Source organism: Urocitellus parryii, chromosome 11, assembly GCF_045843805.1.
Source record: "Urocitellus parryii isolate mUroPar1 chromosome 11, mUroPar1.hap1, whole genome shotgun sequence".
NCBI lineage: Eukaryota > Metazoa > Chordata > Mammalia > Rodentia > Sciuridae > Urocitellus > Urocitellus parryii.
The window spans coordinates 116,408,918-116,429,505 of NC_135541.1; the positions used below are offsets into that span (position 1 = coordinate 116,408,918).

Here is a 20,588-nt window from a genome sequence, read left to right on the forward strand (position 1 = left end):
TCTTTCTATCTGTCTTTCCCAGGCTCTGCGGCATGGTAGAAATACAGGATTTGATGTTAGGTGGGCAGTTCTACTACCTACTAACTACATGGCAGTTTACTTAACCTTTCTAAAACCTATAATGATGGGAAAAATGACATCTACCTCTCTAGATACTATCATTACCCTGTTTTACAATTCTGGAAATAGATGATGCATGGAGAAGATAGAACTCTAGTGAGTGGCAGAGTCAAAATTAGAACCCTGGGACTCTGTAGATCCTTGTTCTTGACCTCTATGCAATATTCTCTCTCTCTCTCTCTCTCTCTCTCTCTCTCTCTCTCTCTCTCTCTGGTGCTACTTTACAGTAATTCTATATGTAATCAGGTAGTTCTATATTTTCATCTGCTTTACTTACTTTACCAGTTTGGAAATAGCCCATGAGAAAGAAAAGTCGTTGCTATAGTTCAGCTTACTGACAGCTTAGCAACATGACAGATTGTATTACAAAACCAAGAGACAAAAAGATCATGAAAGGGAAATAGGAAATTTCTGAAGCAGGAGATTTCTGTGAGCTCTTGACAAAAGGGACAAAATCTGCCCTCTGAGAATTTGGGTGCTTCACAGGACAGGAGAGCCACAGACACTCCTTGTCAACTCACGGAGTCATCAGGAAGCTTTTACAAATGTGCTCATTATGCCTTTCAGTTTTATATTTAACAAACAACATACTGAGGTGTGTCTTATGTCAAGAACTGTCTAGGCACTGGGGTTACACAAGCGGTCCTCCTCCTGAAGGGTGTGTTGTGTGAGAAGGGAGGCAGGATTTGAAATAGCAATTGGGATACGTTGCCAAGGCAGAGACAAGCTTAGAATGTGGGGGTTCATAGGTGAAGTATCAATAACTTATTTAAGGAAGACTTTTTTTTAAAAAAATTCTGATACTGGGAACTAAACCCAGAGGAGCTCTACCACTGAGCTACATCCCCAGCTCTTTTTATTTTATTTTGAAGATAGCATCTTGCTAAGTTGCCCAGTATGTCCTGAAATTTGGGATCCTCCTGCCTCCGCCTCCCCAGCAGTTGGGATTACAGGATTACAGGAATGCAGTGCCACACCCAAAGAAAGAAGTTTTTGGTAGAAATGATGTCCAGGATGAGACCAGAGTCACTCAAAATGGGGGAGGATATGTCTTTCAGGAAGATCAAGGATGAGAGATGGTGGTGATAGAGTGAAAAGCATCTAGAGTTTGAAGTTAGCTGGTCGATGTTGGTATCAATTCTTATCAATTACCATTGTGTAACATGAAGTAAATCAGTTAACTTTTCTACCATTCACTACTAAAAAGTGGGGCTATAAGTGCATACTTTGCAAGGTTATTTGAAGGATCAAGTAGGGACATTATATTTGAAGACGGGTTTTAAAGTGCCACACAGTATGAAATTGAAGTATTAAGTGAAATAATGCACTTAGCATAGTGCTTACCTATAGTAAATCCTCAATAAATGTTACTGCCTTCTTTACACTCGATTGCTATGCTGTTTTGGAATTCCTGTACTCTTCAAAGATGAGTTTCTAAGAAGCTGGATTCATCTGACATCTACCATTTATCTATTCTTCAGACTCATCTGCTGCTTTCCCTCCTTTCTCATTTTTCAAGGCTAGGTGCTCTGCTCAATCAAGATTTTTATTTTCCTGGGGGTTGGTGTTTTCGTGTCCATTTTCTTGCCTAGTCACTGTTCTTCCTTGCAAAAGAAAGAGGGGGTTGGGACATCAGGGGGTCAGAAATTTAAGTCTTTGGACCCTAGCAACAAAAGAGGCTCGAGTGTAATTGAAAATCTAAAAGTGTAGAAGGATTTTCTGGTCTTATAATGGACTTGTTTTTCATTTAGCCAACAGTATAATTAGGAAATGTTCTGGTTCTTGATGGTATATGGAACATCACTCTATTTTTAAAAAAAAAAAAAACAAAACATTTCTTTTAAGTAAGTTTCAAAGATTGTATCCTAGTCTGGATAGGAATAATTTTCTTGGTAAATCCGTGACCTTTTGTAAAGAGCTCTAGTGCTTCTGGGTTTGGGTTGCTAAGGGATTAATCAGGGCAAGGGACGAAATCAACACTGGGGATGAGAGAGGTTTTTAAACAGCTGAGAGTTGGCTTGTAGAAAATCCAGGGTAGGTGGAAAAACAGACTCACATGATCCTTCCACTGTGGAATGCTTAAGGCTCTGTATTTGTCTTTAGGTGAGGACCCAATGTCAAGGACAGAAACAACAGTAGGGGCTATGACTTGGGTGTCTCATGACCCCTCCACAGTTCACGCAGTCAATCACCTTCCAATGTGGTAGTATTACAAAGTGAGCCTCGTAGGAGGTAATTAGGTCCTGAGAGCAGAACTCTCAAAATGGAGTTAGCAGCCTTACAGAAGGGCTAGAGGGACCAAGTTAGGGTGCCTTCTGTTCCCCCATTTCTTCTGCTACGTGAGGATCTACTGTTCATCCCTTCTGGAGTGTGTAGCAATAAGGTACCATCCTCAAGGCAGAAACTGAGCTCTCACCGTACACTGAACCTGACAGTGCCTTGATTTTGGACTTTACAGCCTCCAGAACTATGAGAAAAAAAATTTTTTCTATTGTTTTAAATTACCCAGCCCCAGGTATTTTTGTTATAATGGCATGACTGATCTAAGACAGCAAGTGCATCTAACTGATCAAAACATAGCAGCAAAAGTCCAAGCATAGAGCATCGCACATAGTAGGTTTTCAACCATAAAGGGAGGAATTAATTATTTAGCACCCATTTGGCAGAGCACCGTCCCAGGCATGGTGCATAATAATGAGAGAAACAAGTTTCTACTCCTAAAATGCTTGTGATTCCAGTGACAGGAACGAGAAATGAAAACACAATGAGAAAACCTTTAGACTGATATAATTTCCCAGAAGGAGCTTCAGGAACACATATAAAAAAAAGCAACTAATGGTCTGGGTGGGAGTGGGGAGAAGGATGCTTCTGAAAGCAAGGAAAATAGTATTTTCACTCAATAATAGTCTGCACAAAATAAATAGGTGAAAAAGATCAAAAAATTACTTTTGATGGCCAGTGAAGTGGAATTAAAAGAATTATATTCATTAATGGGTACAGAGCACTCAGTGCCTTCTAACTCCAAGTCCTCTCCCTTTCCACCATCTAATGCAACATCTTATTATTTTTTTAAAAAAATAAAAGCACACATATTTATTTAAAAATTGGACACACAGTTGAACCACCAGGGAACAGAGCTGGAGAAATAGATGTTTCTCCTTTAGTTTATGACTCATCTTTCCTGCAGCTCTTGTTCTTGGGCTCAGCTCTGACATTTAACTTCTGATTGCACAAGTGGGCTGTGGTTTGTCTGCTTTTGAGGGAATTTAGATTGAGAAAGAATGTGGGAGAGACCTTTTGTCTCTAGCCCCGGGACGACGGATGGAAGAGTAGCTGTGTGGAGAAGTAGACGGGGAAGGATTATTTATCATGAATTTATTATCATTTATGATGATGATGAAATAGGTTCAATGAGGTCTGATGACTACCCACCTTCTCATCATTGCTACACGTTCCTGCTCAGAACTTTCTGACTCCCCCTGACCCTCTCTCTGCCAAGGACAGACAGGTCTGAAGATATATGCAAGTAGTTACAAATTATGGGGATTCATTTTGCTTCTCAATTTGACCAGATTCAGGGATGTCTGGAAAATTGGTAAAGCCCCAGGTCCTCATGTGCCTAGAAGGGTGTTTATAGAGCAGATTGGCCTGTCGGTGAACCGGGTGGGGAAGACCTACTCCACTCAAAAGGCTGGGAGCCCAGATGGAACCAAAAAGCAGAGGGGGAGACTGACTCATCTCTTTCTTTCCCTCTCTCCTCCAGCAGGTTCATTTCTTCCTGCGGCTGCCCTTGGACATCAGACTCTAGGTTGTTCGGCCTTTGGATTCAGACCGAATCCTTGGCCTTATTTCTCCTTCTGAGGTTCAGCTTCTTGGCCTGAGCTGCTCCAGGCTTCCCTGACTCCCCAACCTGTCCACAACTACCAGGGGACTCTTCAGCCTCTGTTTGTGTGAGCCAATCTAATAAAGCTTCTTATGATTCTATATATTCTGTGTCTGTTTCTTTGGAAACCTAATACACTAGTGCAGAGCATATTGGGGAGGGGGGTTACCCCTAAAAGTTGGCAGCATAGGTAGTCTAATGGCTGTAGGAGGGGCCTCTTTCATACTCAGGAGAGAAGCTCTCTGCATCTGGCATGACCCCCGTCATCGGAGAATGCTCTAATTAGGCCCTCGGTGTAGATCTCTCCTGGCCTGACCCTGAAAGCACCATCAGAGAGGAGCTTACAGCCTGTTCAGGACCTCTAGACCCAGCCTCCACCTCTCGAGAGCTTCTTTCACAAGTCGAGTTTCTTTGATGCAGACATAGCAAAGACACAGAACAGAAACCAGAAAGAGAGAGAGCCAGTTCTTAAAAGAACCCGGGTCTTTCCAGCCTAGGATCTCAGAAGTCTGTAAAGATATTCCTTACTCTAGACGATCTCTTTGTGAATCGTGGAGAGAACTGGACCGTGGTTGGGTGCTGAAAAAAGGCAGCACAGACACTGGGTAGAATCCAGAATGAGGGAAAAAAAAAAAAAACAACAAAAGAAGCCCAAAGCCCATCCTGCCCTGCTTTCCCTCTTGTAAGCACCCCCAGTTTGATGGAAATTCGGTGAGCGATTCTGGTATTGCCACCACCTATCAGATAGTGGTTTAAACACATTTCACTGAAGCATAAGGTCGGAGGATTTTAGCACATTTGACTCACGGCCTCTAGGGATTTAGCAAACATTCTAAATCTGGGAAACACAACTTAGGGAACATTGTGAGTGTTTTTGGAAAAGACTCCATCTTAAAAAATAAGGAAGCAAACAGTCAAGTATAATTGAACATGTCACTTATAATTAAAGTAGTTTATATTAAAAGATCACAGAGATAGCAATCAGGCACCCATTAAGGAGAGTGATAGCGCAACTCTAAGTAACGTTCTAGAAAGGATGGGGTAGAACTAAACAGTTCTAACCACTTAAATTAAATGAAATTGAATAACATTAAAAATTCTGTTCATCGGTCACACCAGCCACATTTCACAGGCAACAGTCATGTTGTGGTGGGGATGAGATGATGGGGAACTCTTTTTTTTTTTTCTTTTTAACACTGTCCTATTTACAGTAATGATCATTACTCTTATTTTTTAAATATTTTAATTTAAGCATGAAATTGTGATTTGTGAATTGGAAAAGTCAAAGACAATGACAGTGAGAACAGAGAGTGGACTGAACAGAAAAGAGGCCACTGTGGACATTTCTAGCCACAGTTCCAGTAGAGTCTTGGCTTCCAAAGCCTGATTATCTGGAGTAAGCAGAACAATTTTTTTTTTTTAATATGTCAGGTGAGAACAACAGATACCACCTGCCTTTTTTTTTCCTGTTCCTGATGGACCTACTGCAGTGAGTGATAGAATAGAGGTAAGAAGATATTAAGCTACGAAAACTGTAGACATGTGTGGATTGGGGAAGAGGAAGCGTTGAACTAGTTGGAGGCAAGAGGAGCAAAAAAAAAAAAATCCTGGTATCTTTATTTTAGGGCCTGAAAAGTACTGCTTCACCCCAAAGCAGCCACCTAGATGCTGTGAACATGTTTCATGTAAATATGATGTCACGTTTTTTGAGTAAGTTATATAAGTCTAGGCAGGATGGCTAATGATCCACTGGATGTGGGGAAAGTGGGTATTGTGGTTTGGATGTGAGGTGTCCCCCGGAAGCTCCTGTGTTAATGTAGGAATATTCAGAGGTGAAATGATTAGATTGTGAGAGCCGTAAGCTAATCAGTCCATCCTAGTTTTAATGGACTCACTGGGTGGTAACAGTACGTCTGTGGGGCGTGGCTGATGGAAGCAGGTCACCGGGACCATGCCCTTTGCTCTCTCTGCTTTCTGGCCACCATGAGTGGAGCAGCCCTCCTCTGCCAAGCCCTTCCACCACGATATTCTGTCTCACCTCGGGCCTAGAGCAAGGAGTTGGCTGACATCAACTGAACCTCTGGAACGGAGCCAAAATGAACTTTTCCTTCTCTATGCTATTCTTGTTTTTTTTGTTTGTTTGTTTTTTGGTCACAACAATGAAATGCTGACTAACACAGTGGGCCAGGTACATAAGCCCAGGAAGAAAAGAGGAATAGAATTTAGTTTATTGCCTATGATGTACATTTGGATTGAATTGAAAGGGCAAAGGGAGCCGCAGTGGCCCTTTCAGACCAATGTTCTTTCCATATTGTTTTGCATTTACAGTCATGAATCATTTAACAACCGGGGCACATTCTGAGAAATGTATTTTTAGGTGATATCATTGTGTGAACATTATAGGGTGTACTTATGCAAACTGAGCAGCTACTTTGTCACTGGGGGATGTCATCATAGGGGACCTCTGGCATATATATGCTCCGTTGTTGACCAGAAATTTCGTATTTGATGTATAATTGTGTATGGAGGAAAGGTGTGGGGTGTGAGGTATTAGGAAGCTATCATTTTACCTTTCTGAGGAGCATGAAGGAAAACCTATTTCTTTATTTAGCAACCCTCCCCAAAGAGGAAAATAAACAAAAGCCTTGTAGCAATTTGTATTTGTTCTCCAAAGAGTACACTTCAGTGACCGTTTATACCGCACAAATGGTTGCTCACACTTGCTCACAATTTTCCCAAGTATTCTTCCCAGTTCTCTCTAATCACATTACTCTACCTGAGAGGAGGTCTCACCTAAATTTTCCTCCACTTGGTGACACACCTGGAGATGTTTTAGAGTCCCTCGTCAATTAAGAGCAACTGCCTGGTTGTCTCACTCTTCAACCCATCTCTTTCTGGGGTGCAGAAGCAATCCCGAACTGTTAGCGTGGCTCAGATGCAAAGTCCAAGGCTGTTAGTGTTCCTAGAAGTGAGGGAGGTATTGGTGAGAGGGATGGAAATATGGGATGTGGGAGTAAATCCCACTGCTAGTTCTTCTTGGCCTTTGGGTAGCTGGACACATAAGAAATCAGGGAACAATGAGTGAACAGCAGTGTTCACCTTGGGCAGGGAGAAGGTCACAAAGGGCACCGTGGAGCCAAAGAACTCTGTTGGCGTTACCAGTGGAGGTTGGCCGGGGTGAGCTCTCAGCATCTGGAAAATGGATCAATGAGTAATAACTGTTTTAGCATCAGAAGACCACTTTTTTTTTTTTTAAACCTACTGGTTGCTATTTGAGTCTCTGCTCTGCCAGAAGTGAGTACAGCTGAGCACGGGAACAGCAGCCCTTCTGCCACCCAAGACTGGGCCTTCTGTGAGACGGAGCCCTAGGGGCATTTCTGTGTAAGGAACACACCAGTAGATAATCTCAAAAGCGCCGCATAGAACAGAAAGGAGCTTTCAAAATGATTTATACATTCCAGAAGGATAAAAACCCTGTGGGAGAGTAAGAACACTGAAATGTGCTCATGCATCAAAATCTTAGTCATGAAGCCAATATTCCTACCAGAGGGGGAAAAAAAAAAAGAAAAATAAGTGGAGGGGGAAAACACAATTTGAGGGTGAAAAAAGGAAATACCATTTGCAAAGGGAAGAAATCATCCCAGAGACTGTGGACATGCCAAAACATCTCAATCTTTTTATATGCAACATCTTTGCCTAGAAAAACAATCTGTTTATTAAAAGAATTAAAATAGGCAAGGTAGGCTAAGTCTCTGTAATTAAATTTTGTGTGTCAAGGAATCGTGCAGTTCAAGAAATAATGATGGTGCCTTGTTATCAGAATTCCCACTCGTCTCCTCTCCTCTCCTTTCTTTTATTCTTTCTTTCCCCACTTTCTCCTCCCTCCCCGACCCTCCTTGACCTTCTATTCCCTTTTCCTCTTCTCGTCTCTCCCCTTTTTGCTTTTTCACTTAAAACAAAATAAATCTAAGAAACCATGGACGGAGGAGTTAACTTAGTAAGAAACGGATGATTATATGAGCTATTTCAATAAACCACAGAACGGTCCTTCTTTGGGACAGAGCCTCCTTAGACTAAAAAAATGTCCACCCATCTTCTTGAGGGTGTTGGAACCTGTCTGTGCTCCTTTGTATTGTAGAACAGATCAAACAGTTACAAAGACTACTGCACTGTCACGAAACCTGATTGTCAGTTTTTGCTAACAGACAGGCTCAGCCTTATGAGGTTCTAGGCTAGCCTCCGGAGATTATGAGATCACTTAGATCCCACCAGACTCTGGCTGGGACTCCAGAGGCTAATTCCACGGAGCCCTTCCCACCCTGTTGACTTTGCCTTTAAGGGAGCTGCTTCCTAAACACCGTGATTAAGAAGGGACTCTCAGAGGAGTTCTGTTGGGCAACTCCTGTCTCCTGGGTTAATTTTCTAGGAGACTTACTATATTCATCCCGTGGGTCTGCCTGGAGTCAGAATCCAGAAATAAGCCAGGGGATCTCATTACAAGTGGTGCACACAGGCATACCGAGCAAGCTTTGATCTCACGTGGCATGGTACCTAAATTTTCTTCTAGTAAAAAATAGCTCGACCTCAGTTGAAGGTATATGGAATGTCACTTGGCACTATTCATTGTTCTTTTGAATCCTTGTTAGTGGTTTGTTCTTGGTTAGTGATGGGTGAAAAATGCTCCTGTATAAAGTCAAAGGTGAGGCTCCTTTGTGTATATAGAAAGAACTTACCTGGTTTCTCCTATTAGAAGGGGAAATGCATGGATTTGTTTAGGTAAGAACTAGATTTAGGGCCAGAGACTGAAACTGGAGTATGAATATTTCTTTTTATTTGTATGACTATTCCAAGAAGTTAAGGCAAGTGACTTAAAAAAGTTTTAGGGAGTTATTCTCATTATCATCCTAGCAAGCAATTGCAGTATGGCGGAACATGTACTGAGTGGGTCTTTGCGTGATCATCACATCTAATCCTCCCAAGAATCCCATGCAGCAATCCAGAGAAGCAGCTGTCGTTGCAAGAGCTCTGAGTGAAGTGTTTTGCATTTACCTTTGGCCTCTATCTCTAGACACAATTGTATAACTATGGGCCTCATCAGAGGAATGCAAATTAAAACCATGAGTTATTTAGAATGGCCATCATTAAAAAGACAAGCAATAACCAATGCTGGTGAGAATACAGAGAAAGAGAACTCTTAGTTATTCTCGGGAATGTAAATTTGTACAGCCATTACGGAAAACAGCATGGCAGTTCTTCAAGAAACTAGAACTACCATGTGACCCCAATAATTCCACCATTCCACAACCCGAAGGAGTTGAACTCTTCATATCAAAAAGATACTTGTACCTCTGTGTTTACTGCAGCATGATTCACAATAGCCAAACTATGGAATCACTCAAGTGCCCTCCAATAGATGAGTGGATAAAGAAAACATGATATGTTCACACAATGGATTCCTATTTATCCATAAAGAAGAAAAAATCCCGTCATTTGCTGGAACATGGATTCAACTGGAGAACATTTTGATGAGTGAAACTCACTTCATGGTTGGACACCAAACAGTGAAACAGACACTGAAAGACAAATACCACATGTTCTCACTTGTATAATGGAACAATAAGTGAACCTTGTATGGAATGGAATAGTAGATACTGGGGAAAAGGGAGGGAGAGACTGAAAGAAATTGGGAGGAGGACTAGGAAAGGTGCTGGGGGAGGGGGCTTGAGAGTAGAAGTGCTATTGGATACGGTTGATGCAATATGTATGCATGGATGGAAATATCAGAGTGAATTTGCCAGTTTGTACAATTAGCATGTATATTAATAAATACAACACAACAACAACAACAACAACAACAAAGACAACAAGAAAAAGAAATAATAAACCACGCCTCTACCTCAGATGGAGTTGGGAGGGGAAGTAGGAGGATATCAACCTGTGATAGAAAAAAATCCTAGAAATGTGAGGGATAGATTACGGCACAGGCTGATTACTGTTAGGGGAATCCATATTTAGATGACACAGACTTATTAGAATATAAACTCCCCCCCAAAAAAGGCAAACACCACGATTATTTCACCCAGTATAATATTTTCAGTGCCTGGCATCGTTCCTGGAATAGAATAGTGGCTCAATAAATAATTGAACAAATGGATGCTACTATCCAGTGTACTGGCTTCATCCCTGAAATTTGCTTTAGGTTCCTTGGCAGAGGGGATTGTTGAACTGAAAAAAAAAAAAAACCACACCCTACTGTTGGGTGCTTCTACGATGTTAGGGCAAGCAACGTGTTCACATGTTCTCGATGGAAACATGTTATGCAAGAAGAGACGATCTTTCGGGTCCTCACAATGCACATTTATGGAAAGAAGGGTAATTAGTCTTAAGGAACATAAAGCAGACCTCAGCTCATGAGATGGCAGTTGGAAACTAATAATTTCCCACATTGCTGAAGTTCTTGTCTAATGAAGTTCATGTTCTGAATACCAAATATTTCCAGGTTCTACCTGTTCCTGTGTGTCTTGAGCCCATTCTGGGAGATCCTAGACCGTCCCCTACGTTCTTGGTCTGATGCCTGTCTCTGTCCATTTGAAGTAATCACGGGTTATCATTTGGAAGCTATCCTGGATTTAGTTTTTTTTTTTTTTTTTAATTTCCCTTGGCTTCATCTCTATTCTGTGTGGGCAAGGACTGTCTTTTTGCCCACAAAAAGCCAAAACTCCCTCCAAGGTCTTTGCTTCTCTGAGAAGGCACCTCGTATCTTTTGAATGTACCAGACGCTATGCTCCATACTTTTTATAATCACAAAATAATGACTACTCATAGCATCTGACATTTATATTTTGGAGTGTTATAATTAGCCTGCTACTTGTGCTGAGTTGTACCTGAAATGGACATAGAAATGTGAGCCGCCCTGGCCATGGAGGGTAGAGTCACCTTAAAGGTTTCAATGACATCCTGGGAGAAGGAGGGATTGGTGGAAGGGATTGGAAGCGGAGGAGGATTCATGTGAGCAATATTCGTAGTATAATTTGTTTTTGATCATATCAGTGCAGCATTATGAAAAGCAAGCCCTGCACAATACCCCTGGGGTTTTTGAGACAGAAAGGCACGTTTGTCTTTACACAAAATGATCCCAGTTTCTTATGCATTTTTAGTTTTCATTCCAATTCTAGTTTTTCCCCCTCTAGCTCATTACTCGCTGTCAAGTTCTCAACAATTGCTTACTTATCTCTTTACAGTTGCCTCCCTGTCGCAACCTCAGACTTCTTTTCTATTGATTCATAGTTGGAAAAACAAACAGAAAGATTTCGATTCCAATTCTGCACCTGATTTGAATTGCTATTAAAATAATTATTAGTAGTTTGTAAATGTTGCCACTGCTGCCCCCACCCCCCACGGCAGCTCATCAAGTGCTCCGGCTTTGTGTTGAATATCTTCCTTGTTACTTAAAGCTTTTTCTCTCCCTACTTTACAACCTGATTTTTCTGGACAATGGAACAGCAGTGACCAAACAACAAAACAACAACAAAACAAAAAAACAAAAAACAACCCCCCCCAAAACAAATAAAACAACCCCCCCCCAAAATTCCCAAAAACAAAAAACAAAAACAAAACAATGCAAGGGGCATCATACCATATTTTTTTTTTATTAGACAAATATGTAGATAGGAGATTCAATGAAGAAAGAGTTACCGGTATAGGGTCTGAGCAGATCTCTTAGAGTTTTTATTAAAGCAAGATTTCAGACCAGACCCGGGGCTTGGTGACAACATAACCATTCACTTCATAGTTCAGATCTCTCCAGTTCAGGATATTCGGACTGGGAGGGGAATCCTGATATACAAGCTGGATCTCTTCTGGGGACAGCACTGTGTCCCACAAGTATAAATCTGCGATCTCTCCCACAAAGGACTGGCTCTTATCAAAACTGCCTCCGTAGGAATCTTGCTCCTGTCCCAGGACAATCTTGGGGTGAGGTTCCACCGAGTATCCCTGCTTCAAACCCTTTTTTACCAGAGGTTTTCCATTGATCCAAAACTCAGCAATGCCCGTGGAGGACTCCCAGCTGGTACAGATGTGGACCGGGGCCAGGGGGTCTTCGACCACCTTGGCTGTGACTTTGCTCCGTCCGATGTATAGATTATACTGTCCAGCTTTTTCTTTATAGATCAGTAGCTCGTTATCCTTACCCTGAGCATTGTAGGAGAAGAGGCTGTAGGGCCGGGAAAGGTCGCTATAGGCTCGCAGACACAAGGTGAGGTTCTGCAGAGGCTTCTTCACCTCCGCAATCAGATTCACATGGTCAGAAGAAGACTCTCTAGGGAACACAAATGCCTTTCCTTTGAGGTCTGTGGGAATGAAATCAGAAATAGAATGACTTTCACCAGGAACTCGGGGAGAAAATGATCCCAGATTCAACTTCTTTCCTCATCCCAGTCTCCTTGATCGCCTCCTGACCTCCCTACCTGTTTGAGACAAGGTTCCCTGGAGGCTGGTGAGGACAGAGACCCAAAACAGCAGCTTGTCCATGTCCTTGGCCTGGGGTTGTGACAGCAGCCACAGTGACAAAGGTGGCTGTCCCCTGAACTCTTTGAGACTCACACTCTTAGACCGCAGGCTTTAAGGGCACTTTGGTGACCATGGGGGTGGCGAGCACCAATGATGTGTGAGTTTCCAGACCCTCCTCCTGGTGCGGCCAATCAGAGCTGCTGACAGAACAGGATTGGCGAGGCCCTGGGCTGGGAAATCAATGGGCGTTACTTATTAAGCACAAATGACTGGCAGAGCGGTTACTTAGCTCTTTCTCTTCTTTTGTGATCCTGTATTTTCTCATTTCTAATTTTGTCATTTTTCTGGGGACATAATACCTGAAGGGATGTCAGCATCCCTCCTAGTTCTTCTCTTTGAGTCTTTCGCCACTAAGTGTGTATTTAATTGATCTTTGGTGATGACCCCATTCATAGAGAACGTGCACATTTATTTACTAACTCCCAGGCCCTACATTGGATACTGGGGAATCAGTGGTGACTGACTCTTGCACAACCCCAGTGACCTTCCTCTCCAATTCTCTCTGCTACTACTTAAGCAGCCACACCTGATTAGCTGCTGCTCAAACCTGCTCTGCCTGTAAGATATCTAACTGAGGTTTTTCCTTTCCACCTATCCGACTTTTCTTCTCTCTCCTCACTAAATGGTATGGGATCTTCTTTCTCACCCTCCTGTCTAGCTTCAATTCATTCTCTCCTCTCTCAGCTCACTCCAGCCTTCTGACCAACCTTTTCAATGGCCCAATAACTACCACCAGTAATTAGCTTTCTCTACCGATGTTCAGATTATTCTTATCTCTGGGAAGTTTCCATTATCTTCTATTTTTTTTTTTTTTTTTTTTTTTAGGTTGAATCATGGTTGCGAAGCTTTATCTGACTTGTGGCACAGTAAGGGTAGGTGTTGGAGTTGGAGTTACACGCAGCTCGTTGTATCCTGAATTAAATACTCATCCTCCTGCTTGGAAGCCCATGCTGTTTCCAATCTTGCTCCAGCCTGGCTGTAAACTCCGAATCAGATCCTATTCTTCAGTCTAACACCTCTAATTGTTGTTCTTCATAGATGCCCTGCTTTCCTGGTTTGGGTACTTCTAGTTATTTCTTTCATTTCTTACTTATACTTCTCTGTTTCTTGAAATCCTAACTGTTCTTCAAAATTAATCTTGAGCGTAATCTGCTTCATGAAGACTGTTATGGTCTGGATGTGAGGTATGCCCCTCAAAATTCACCAATGCAAGAAGGTGCAGAGAAGAAATGATTGGCTTATGAGAGCCTTAACCCAATCCGTGAATTAATCACCTGATGGGATTAACTGAGTGGTAACTGAAGGCAGGTGGGACATTGGGGGCGTGACTTTGGGGTATATATTTGTATCTGGTGAGTGGAATCTCTTTCTCTGCTTTCTGATCATCACGTGAGCTGCTTCCTTCTGCAACATTCTTCCGCCATGTTGTTCTGCCTCACTTTGAGACCTGAGGAATAAAGCCAGCTATCTATGCATTGAGACCTCGGAAACCATGAGCCCTCAAACTCTTCCTCCTCCACAGTTGTTCTGGTTGGATCCTTTTAATCACATCCGTGAAAGTCTGACTAAAATAAAGACTTTTCTGATGTCTCAACAGGACATTAATTTTGCCTCTTTTGGACTCCTAATAAAGTCTTAACCAAAGAACTTGGAGTAGGATTCCACTGTTTCCATTCACTAGTGGTTGACTATTGTCCAACCCACTAAAGCTCTCTGAACCTTAGATTCCTTCTTTGCAAAACAAAGATAGAACTATCTATCTCACAGTGCTGTGGGGGAGGATAAATGAGAAAGTATAATATGCATAAAGTGCACAGAACGTTATCTAGTTGGCTACTATTATCATTTTAAAGCCTTTTTTTTTTTTTGGTCTATTACCAATGTCTGCCTGGAATTGAAAATATTTTAGCATATTTATCTCTTATCTCCTCTAGACAAAAGATGGTTACTTGGTCTCATTCATATTTAGATCACTCATCTGATTTTTTTTAAACATGTGAAATGAGCCTTCCATATGTTTGTGCAATCAAAGGGCACAAGTAGGGCAAGGACTTCTTACATGCAACAGCTTAGGAGCAATGCAAACTAAGATAGAATGGAGTAATATGAGCAGGTGACACTATAAATAGGAACGGGGAGGTAACCTTTACTGTGAACCCTGGGAATATATAATTCCTGGTCCCAGATGTTGATTAATGAGTGTCATAAAATTCAAAGAATAGGCTTCGCCAGCTGCTTCTAGTTTTCATCATAAATTAACAAATTATCATTCTGTCAACAAAAAATGGTTTGGATATTAATATAAAAGAAATTCCTTTTTTTTTTTTTAACTAGGAGCTGAGTGCATGGAGCTGGACTGGGGAATGAGGGATGATCCTCGAGAGACTAGAGGTAAGGGGATTTGTACTGCCATTGGGGCCAAGTGCCAGGGCTTATAGTTGACCATGAAAATGCGTTCAGACACTGTGAAGAAGTGATCTTGGTTACAAAGCTCGTTCATAGTAGAATGGGAAAGAGGGAGGAAAAATGGGGCCCGATTCTTTCCTTCTCTGGAATATGTTTTTCAGGCTTTGTAAGGGAATTGACTGTGCTCCGGCCGTCATCAAGTTGGAAACCGAGGACTCCGTCTATACAGAAAGTCAGGATGTAGGAACATAAATCCTGGGTCTTCAGGACTGAGTGGTGTTCTCAAGGTGAACCAGTACCTGCCATTGCCACAAGGCTCCTGGGTGCTTTCCTGCCCGTGAACATGCAGATATAGGTGGGTGCCTGTCTAATGGCTCCAGAAGGCTTGAGTGTAAGAGAGGAAAGATGACAGATAGGATGCCGCGGAGAAGCAGGGCCACCTGTGTGTCTCAGCAGGGTTATCCTGGTTCAGTTAGATGGCATACAATTGAGTTTGACCTGGGGGGGGGTAAAAAAAAAGGGGGAAGAAGGCATCAGCAGAACAAAAAAGGGGATATTACTGGGGGCTTCCCAAAGGCAGGAAGTGAGGAATGACTAAGGTTCACTGGAGGACTAAAGAACACCTTAAAGGTATCTTCTAAGTTCTTGGGCGCTTGTGGAAGACAAGAAGTCACAATAACTCTTAGAAAATGCTGGACAGGGAGGAAGAGACTGAAGGAAAACATGAGGTAGTACTGAGGACTCTAGGACTAAGAATTATTTACTGTCTGTTCTGTTAGCTTAAGTGTACTTACAAGCATGTAGAGGCACTGGAAGAATTCAGAATAATGATGATTACCCTGGTGTGTAGTTGTACAAAATCAAAGCTACACAATTCCATTCTGATGAAAGAGTCTTACGGAAAAAAAAAAAGAAAGAAAAACTGAGAATTTAAAAATAAAAAATATGTTGAATATAGAACCCGATTAGATTTCACTCCAAATTTTTTTTATTGCATATTATCTTAATCCATTTTCTGTTGCTATAACTGATTGCCATGGACTGGCTAATTTATAAAGAATAAAAATGTATTTAGCTTACATTTCTGGAGGCTGGGAAGTCTGTATGGCACCAACATCGGATGATAGCCTTTATTTCACATGATAACATGGAAAAGAAATCATGGAGTGAGACCCAGCAAGCCTGCCAGAGACAGCCTGCTTTTATCACAAAGCAACTTCCAAAATGAGCTTTTAATCCACTAACCCATGAGTGACCAGTCACCTCCTAAAGGTGCCAGGTCTCCACACCGAGTGTGACTTTGGGGATTAAGTTTCCAAAACATGCAATCTGGGGGCGTGCGGAAACCACAGCACATAGAGTTTTAGAAAGTATGGCGCTACTGTTGCAGTTAGGATCACAGTGAGGGAGTTAATTTGGAGGAGATGGAGGAGAGGTGATAAGTCTGATTCCCCAAATTTGGAATTTAAAATCATAATATGACCTGCCCATAGGAGGAGAAAAGATAAAAAGGCCAGTGGAGAATCTGAACTAGGTGACGGCCACTTGGGATTAGAAATATAGGTTTCCGGGGAATCGGCATTTAGGTGATGATGAAATCATAGATTCTCTCTTTCAGTGGAAAGAGAGGACGGAAAAGGTCAGAAGTTCCACACACTGATGTGGGAGGACATTTGCATTCATTGGTTGGAGGCAGGGGAAGAGTTGAGGCTTGGCTGGAGAGGAAGGAGTGTGTGCACGAGTTTCCAGGAAGCAGTGTGTCCTGTGCCATGAAGTGCATGAGAGAGATCTAAGTAGAAGGGATGCTGGATTTTGCAATAAAAATTTCATTGGTGACCTTTGAAAGAGCAATTTTCGTAAAGTGGGCATGGCAGGATTCAAGTTTCAGGGGATGATGGGGGGAGAAAGAAGAAGGGAGTCTATTTCCTAAAGTTCAGGGGTTTTGACAGGATACAAAAAGAGAGAAACCAGATTCTCCTTAGGAGACTGGGGGTCCAATGTGTATTTTTTTCCTCCTGCACGGATTACAGATTGTCTCTTTTTGACAGAGTGGTTATTTTGTCTCTGTTTCTCACTCCGTAACATTTTCTCCAACAGAGAAAAATCAGTAGCCACCTGAGATTATGACTGACCTTTCTACCCAAGTAGCTTTTTCAGACTCTAAATGCCAGCCTGCAGGCTGCTGGCCGACTTTACTTCTGCTTCTCAACTCTGGAATCTTCACAAATCTGTCAGTTTTCAGGTGCCGTTGGCACACCTCTTTGAGGTGGTGAGGTCTCCGGGGATCTGACCTCACGGATGAATCAATGTCACTAATGCAAGAGTGGGCTTTGTTATAAGAGTGGGTTTGCCCCCCTCTTGATCTCTCTTCTGTTGCTCGCCCACCATTGATGCCTTCAGCCATCTTAGAATGCAGCAAAAAATGTCCTCCCCAGATATGACCTCTGGATCTGGGACTTCCCACCCTCCAGGACCCTGAGCAAAATACACTGCTATTATTGATAAATTACCCGGTTCTGTGGCATTCTTTTATAACATCACAAAATAGACTCAGGCAGAAACCTGGTCTTAAGAAGTAGGGGCTGTTTGTATAGCGAATACCTGAAAATATGGCAGAGGCTTTGGAACTGGATCACAGCTAGAGGTTGGAAGAATTTGCAGGCTAGAAAGAGCCTACACTTCCACCAGTGGAAAACTAAGAGCAATTCAAAAGTAGAGAACTTGAGGGAAAGTCAGCAATGTGGAGACTCTGTGAGTGGTTATGATGAGAACATTGGCAACAATGTTGACAGTGAGTGACATTTTGATGAGGTCTCAGGTGGAACTGAGGAGCAAGGAATTGAAAACTAGAGTAAAGGCCATCCTTGTGACACACTTGCAAAACAAACAAACAAACAAAAAACTTGATGGAACTGTGTCTGTATCCCAGGGCTTTAGGGACGGCAGAATTTAACAGCAGAGAACTAGAATATTTAGCATAAGAAATATCTAAGCAGTAGAGTATCCAAGTGTGGATGTCTTCTTTTGGCTGCTTACAGTAAAATAAAAGAGGAGATAAATGATTTAAATCTGTAATTAAAAGGGAAACACAGGTTTTGATTTCCTAACTAGAGGGGAATTTGCCTCAGGATGTGTAGTTGACTTTGGACTTTTCAAATGGCACAGGAACGAGTTGAGACTTTGGGCGTTAGTGGAATAAAATGAACAAATTTTGCATGTGAGAAGCACAGAAATTGGGGGGGGTGCTGGGGTGAAACGCTATGGTTTGAATGTATTCCTCAGAGTTTATGTACTGAAATCTTAATCCCCGATGCGTCAGTGTTGATAAGTAGAGACTTAAAGGAAGAGATTAAGATTAGATCATGAGCCGGGTGCAGTGGCACACACCTGTAATCGCAGCAGCTCAAGAGGCTGAGGCAGGAGGATCATGAGTTCAAAGCCAGCTTCAGCAATGGTGAGATGCTAAGCAACTCAGTGAGACCCTGTCTCTAAATAAAATAGAAAATAGGGCTGGGGGTGTGGCTCAGTGGTTGGGTGCCTCTGAGTTCAATCCCTGGTACCCCTACCCAAGAAAAAAAGATTAGGTCGTGAGGACTCTGGCATCATGAATGGATTAATGTCATTCCATTCAAGAGTGGGTGTGTTCTCAGAGTGAGTTTGGCTCCTTCTTACTGTTTTGCAGGTGATATCTTCTATAGTGTTAGAACACAGCAAGAAGGCTCTCACCACATGCAGCCCCTCGATCTTGGACTTCCCAGCCTTCAGAATCATGACCAGAATAATCTTCTAGTATCTACAAATTACCTAATCTCTGCTCTTCTGTCTTAGCAGCACACAATGGACTGAGACAATGTCTGAGATGGTGACTTGACTTCTACCACAGTACTTTTTTTTAAAAAAATATTCTAAATGCCAGGCTCTAGGCCACTAGCAGACTTCTACTGCCCTTTCTCAATTCCAGTATCTTCACAAATTGGCTTTTCCCTCTCCAGACCCTGTTGATACATGGGAGTCTTTTCTTGATCTCAGTTCTCTGTTCCTAATTTCAGGCTTCATTTATAAAAAGAAAGATCCCTGCTAACTTTGTTATTTTCTACTTTTGGATTCCATGAGCCGTCTAGACGAAGTGACCTCACTGAGATCTCGCTCTAAATTCAGAATCCAACTGAAACTACTCTCTGGGGGTATCGCCATGTCTCTCTCTCATTCTCTATCCTCTACATTCCTAGATTACTTCCTTTTTGAACCACTTCTGTCATCTTTATTAGCTGTTGTTACTGAAGTGGGTTTTTTTAACCCATGTTTTCTCGTGTAAATTTTTTATGAAATTTGCCTTTCATCAGAGCTCGCTGGTCACAACCACATCCTTGCTGTTCATGATCTTTTCATGACACTAGATCAGAGGGTGGAGATGTGCAAAAGAGAAAAAATATAACGACAGGGACTCAGTGTCACTCTGTACCTTGAGTATGTTGATGGAGAATTTTCCCTTCTCTGCGTATAGGAATTCATTTCTCAGTCGACAGTGACAGGAAATACATTCCTCAAAGAAACAGGGACAGATTTCTTAAATGTGAGGCTTACAGGTGTTATCTAGAACTGTCTTTCTTTGCTCTTATCACTGTACCTTTATTCTATGCCGTGTTTGTACCCAAGACCTAGAGTTTGTGTCAGAACAACAGTTTTTCCATATTGACCCATTTCATTGACCATCTTAAGCCTTCAGAATACAGAGAAAGAACCTCAACGAAGCTGACAGAGTTCACCTTCCTGCACCGTTTCAGCTTCTGTAAATGTCACCTTCTGTGTCTGCATTAGAAAAAGTCATCCTGATTGCCTTCACCCACCTTGACCACATCCTTTTTCCTGAGCATGCTGGCTAGTTCAGAGACCGAATGCACTGGTCACTGTGCCACACAGCCTCACCGGTCAGAATCAAGCAATCATTCTTGGTATTTGTCGTCTTGACAACCATCGACTGCTAAGTGGTTTTCTGGAAATTCCTAAGGTAGCGTCTTTGTGAACACAAGTATGTGCCCCGCTTGCACTTCTGTGACAGTGTTGTGACCCCCCTTCTTGACACCCTACCGTGAAACTTTCCTGTTCTAATGACACAGTCCTTGAGGTAAGCAGTGTTTTATCCATCACAACTGTGTTCATGGATTTTGTCTGAATTTCTTACATTAACATCCTTATCATTTTCACCCTGCTCCGGGCTGCCTCCATTGGGATCTGGGGACCTCAAGATGGTCATTGTTTGTAGAGCTGGATAGTGATCGCCTATCTCCCATCCAAGTACTATCCAGACCTGGTCCCGCTTAGCTCCCATGATCAGATGGGATTGGGAATAGTTGGAATGGTATGGCCCTAGACTAGTATTGCCTATAAACAAGTGGATTAATTAAATGTAAAAGAGGCCGACTATCAGAGACCAATACTATCATCCCTCCAGTGGGGGGGGACCCTGTTGTTTACAGACTCAGTAAGACAAGTCTCAGCCAAGGACACCGTGTGGATGGAATCTCTTAACAGGTTGACTCATCTCCTCAGGAGAACTTGAGTCTGGGGCCATGAGATTTCCTGTTCACAAACATTTTCTATCCCACAA

The 20,588-nt window shown here is 42.2% G+C and overlaps 1 protein-coding gene across 1 annotated transcript; it reads right to left on the reverse strand.

Annotated features, from left to right (window-relative positions):
- Positions 1-11,648: 11,648 nt before the first annotated feature.
- Positions 11,649-12,612, reverse strand: Apcs (amyloid P component, serum). Its single transcript, XM_026407970.2, has 2 exons — positions 12,472-12,612; positions 11,649-12,354 (listed from the first exon to the last, which is right to left on the reverse strand). Exons 1-2 carry the CDS (start codon positions 12,533-12,535, stop codon positions 11,735-11,737), a joined length of 684 nt encoding a protein of 227 aa, XP_026263755.2. The 5' UTR covers positions 12,536-12,612; the 3' UTR covers positions 11,649-11,734.
- Positions 12,613-20,588: the final 7,976 nt, after the last annotated feature.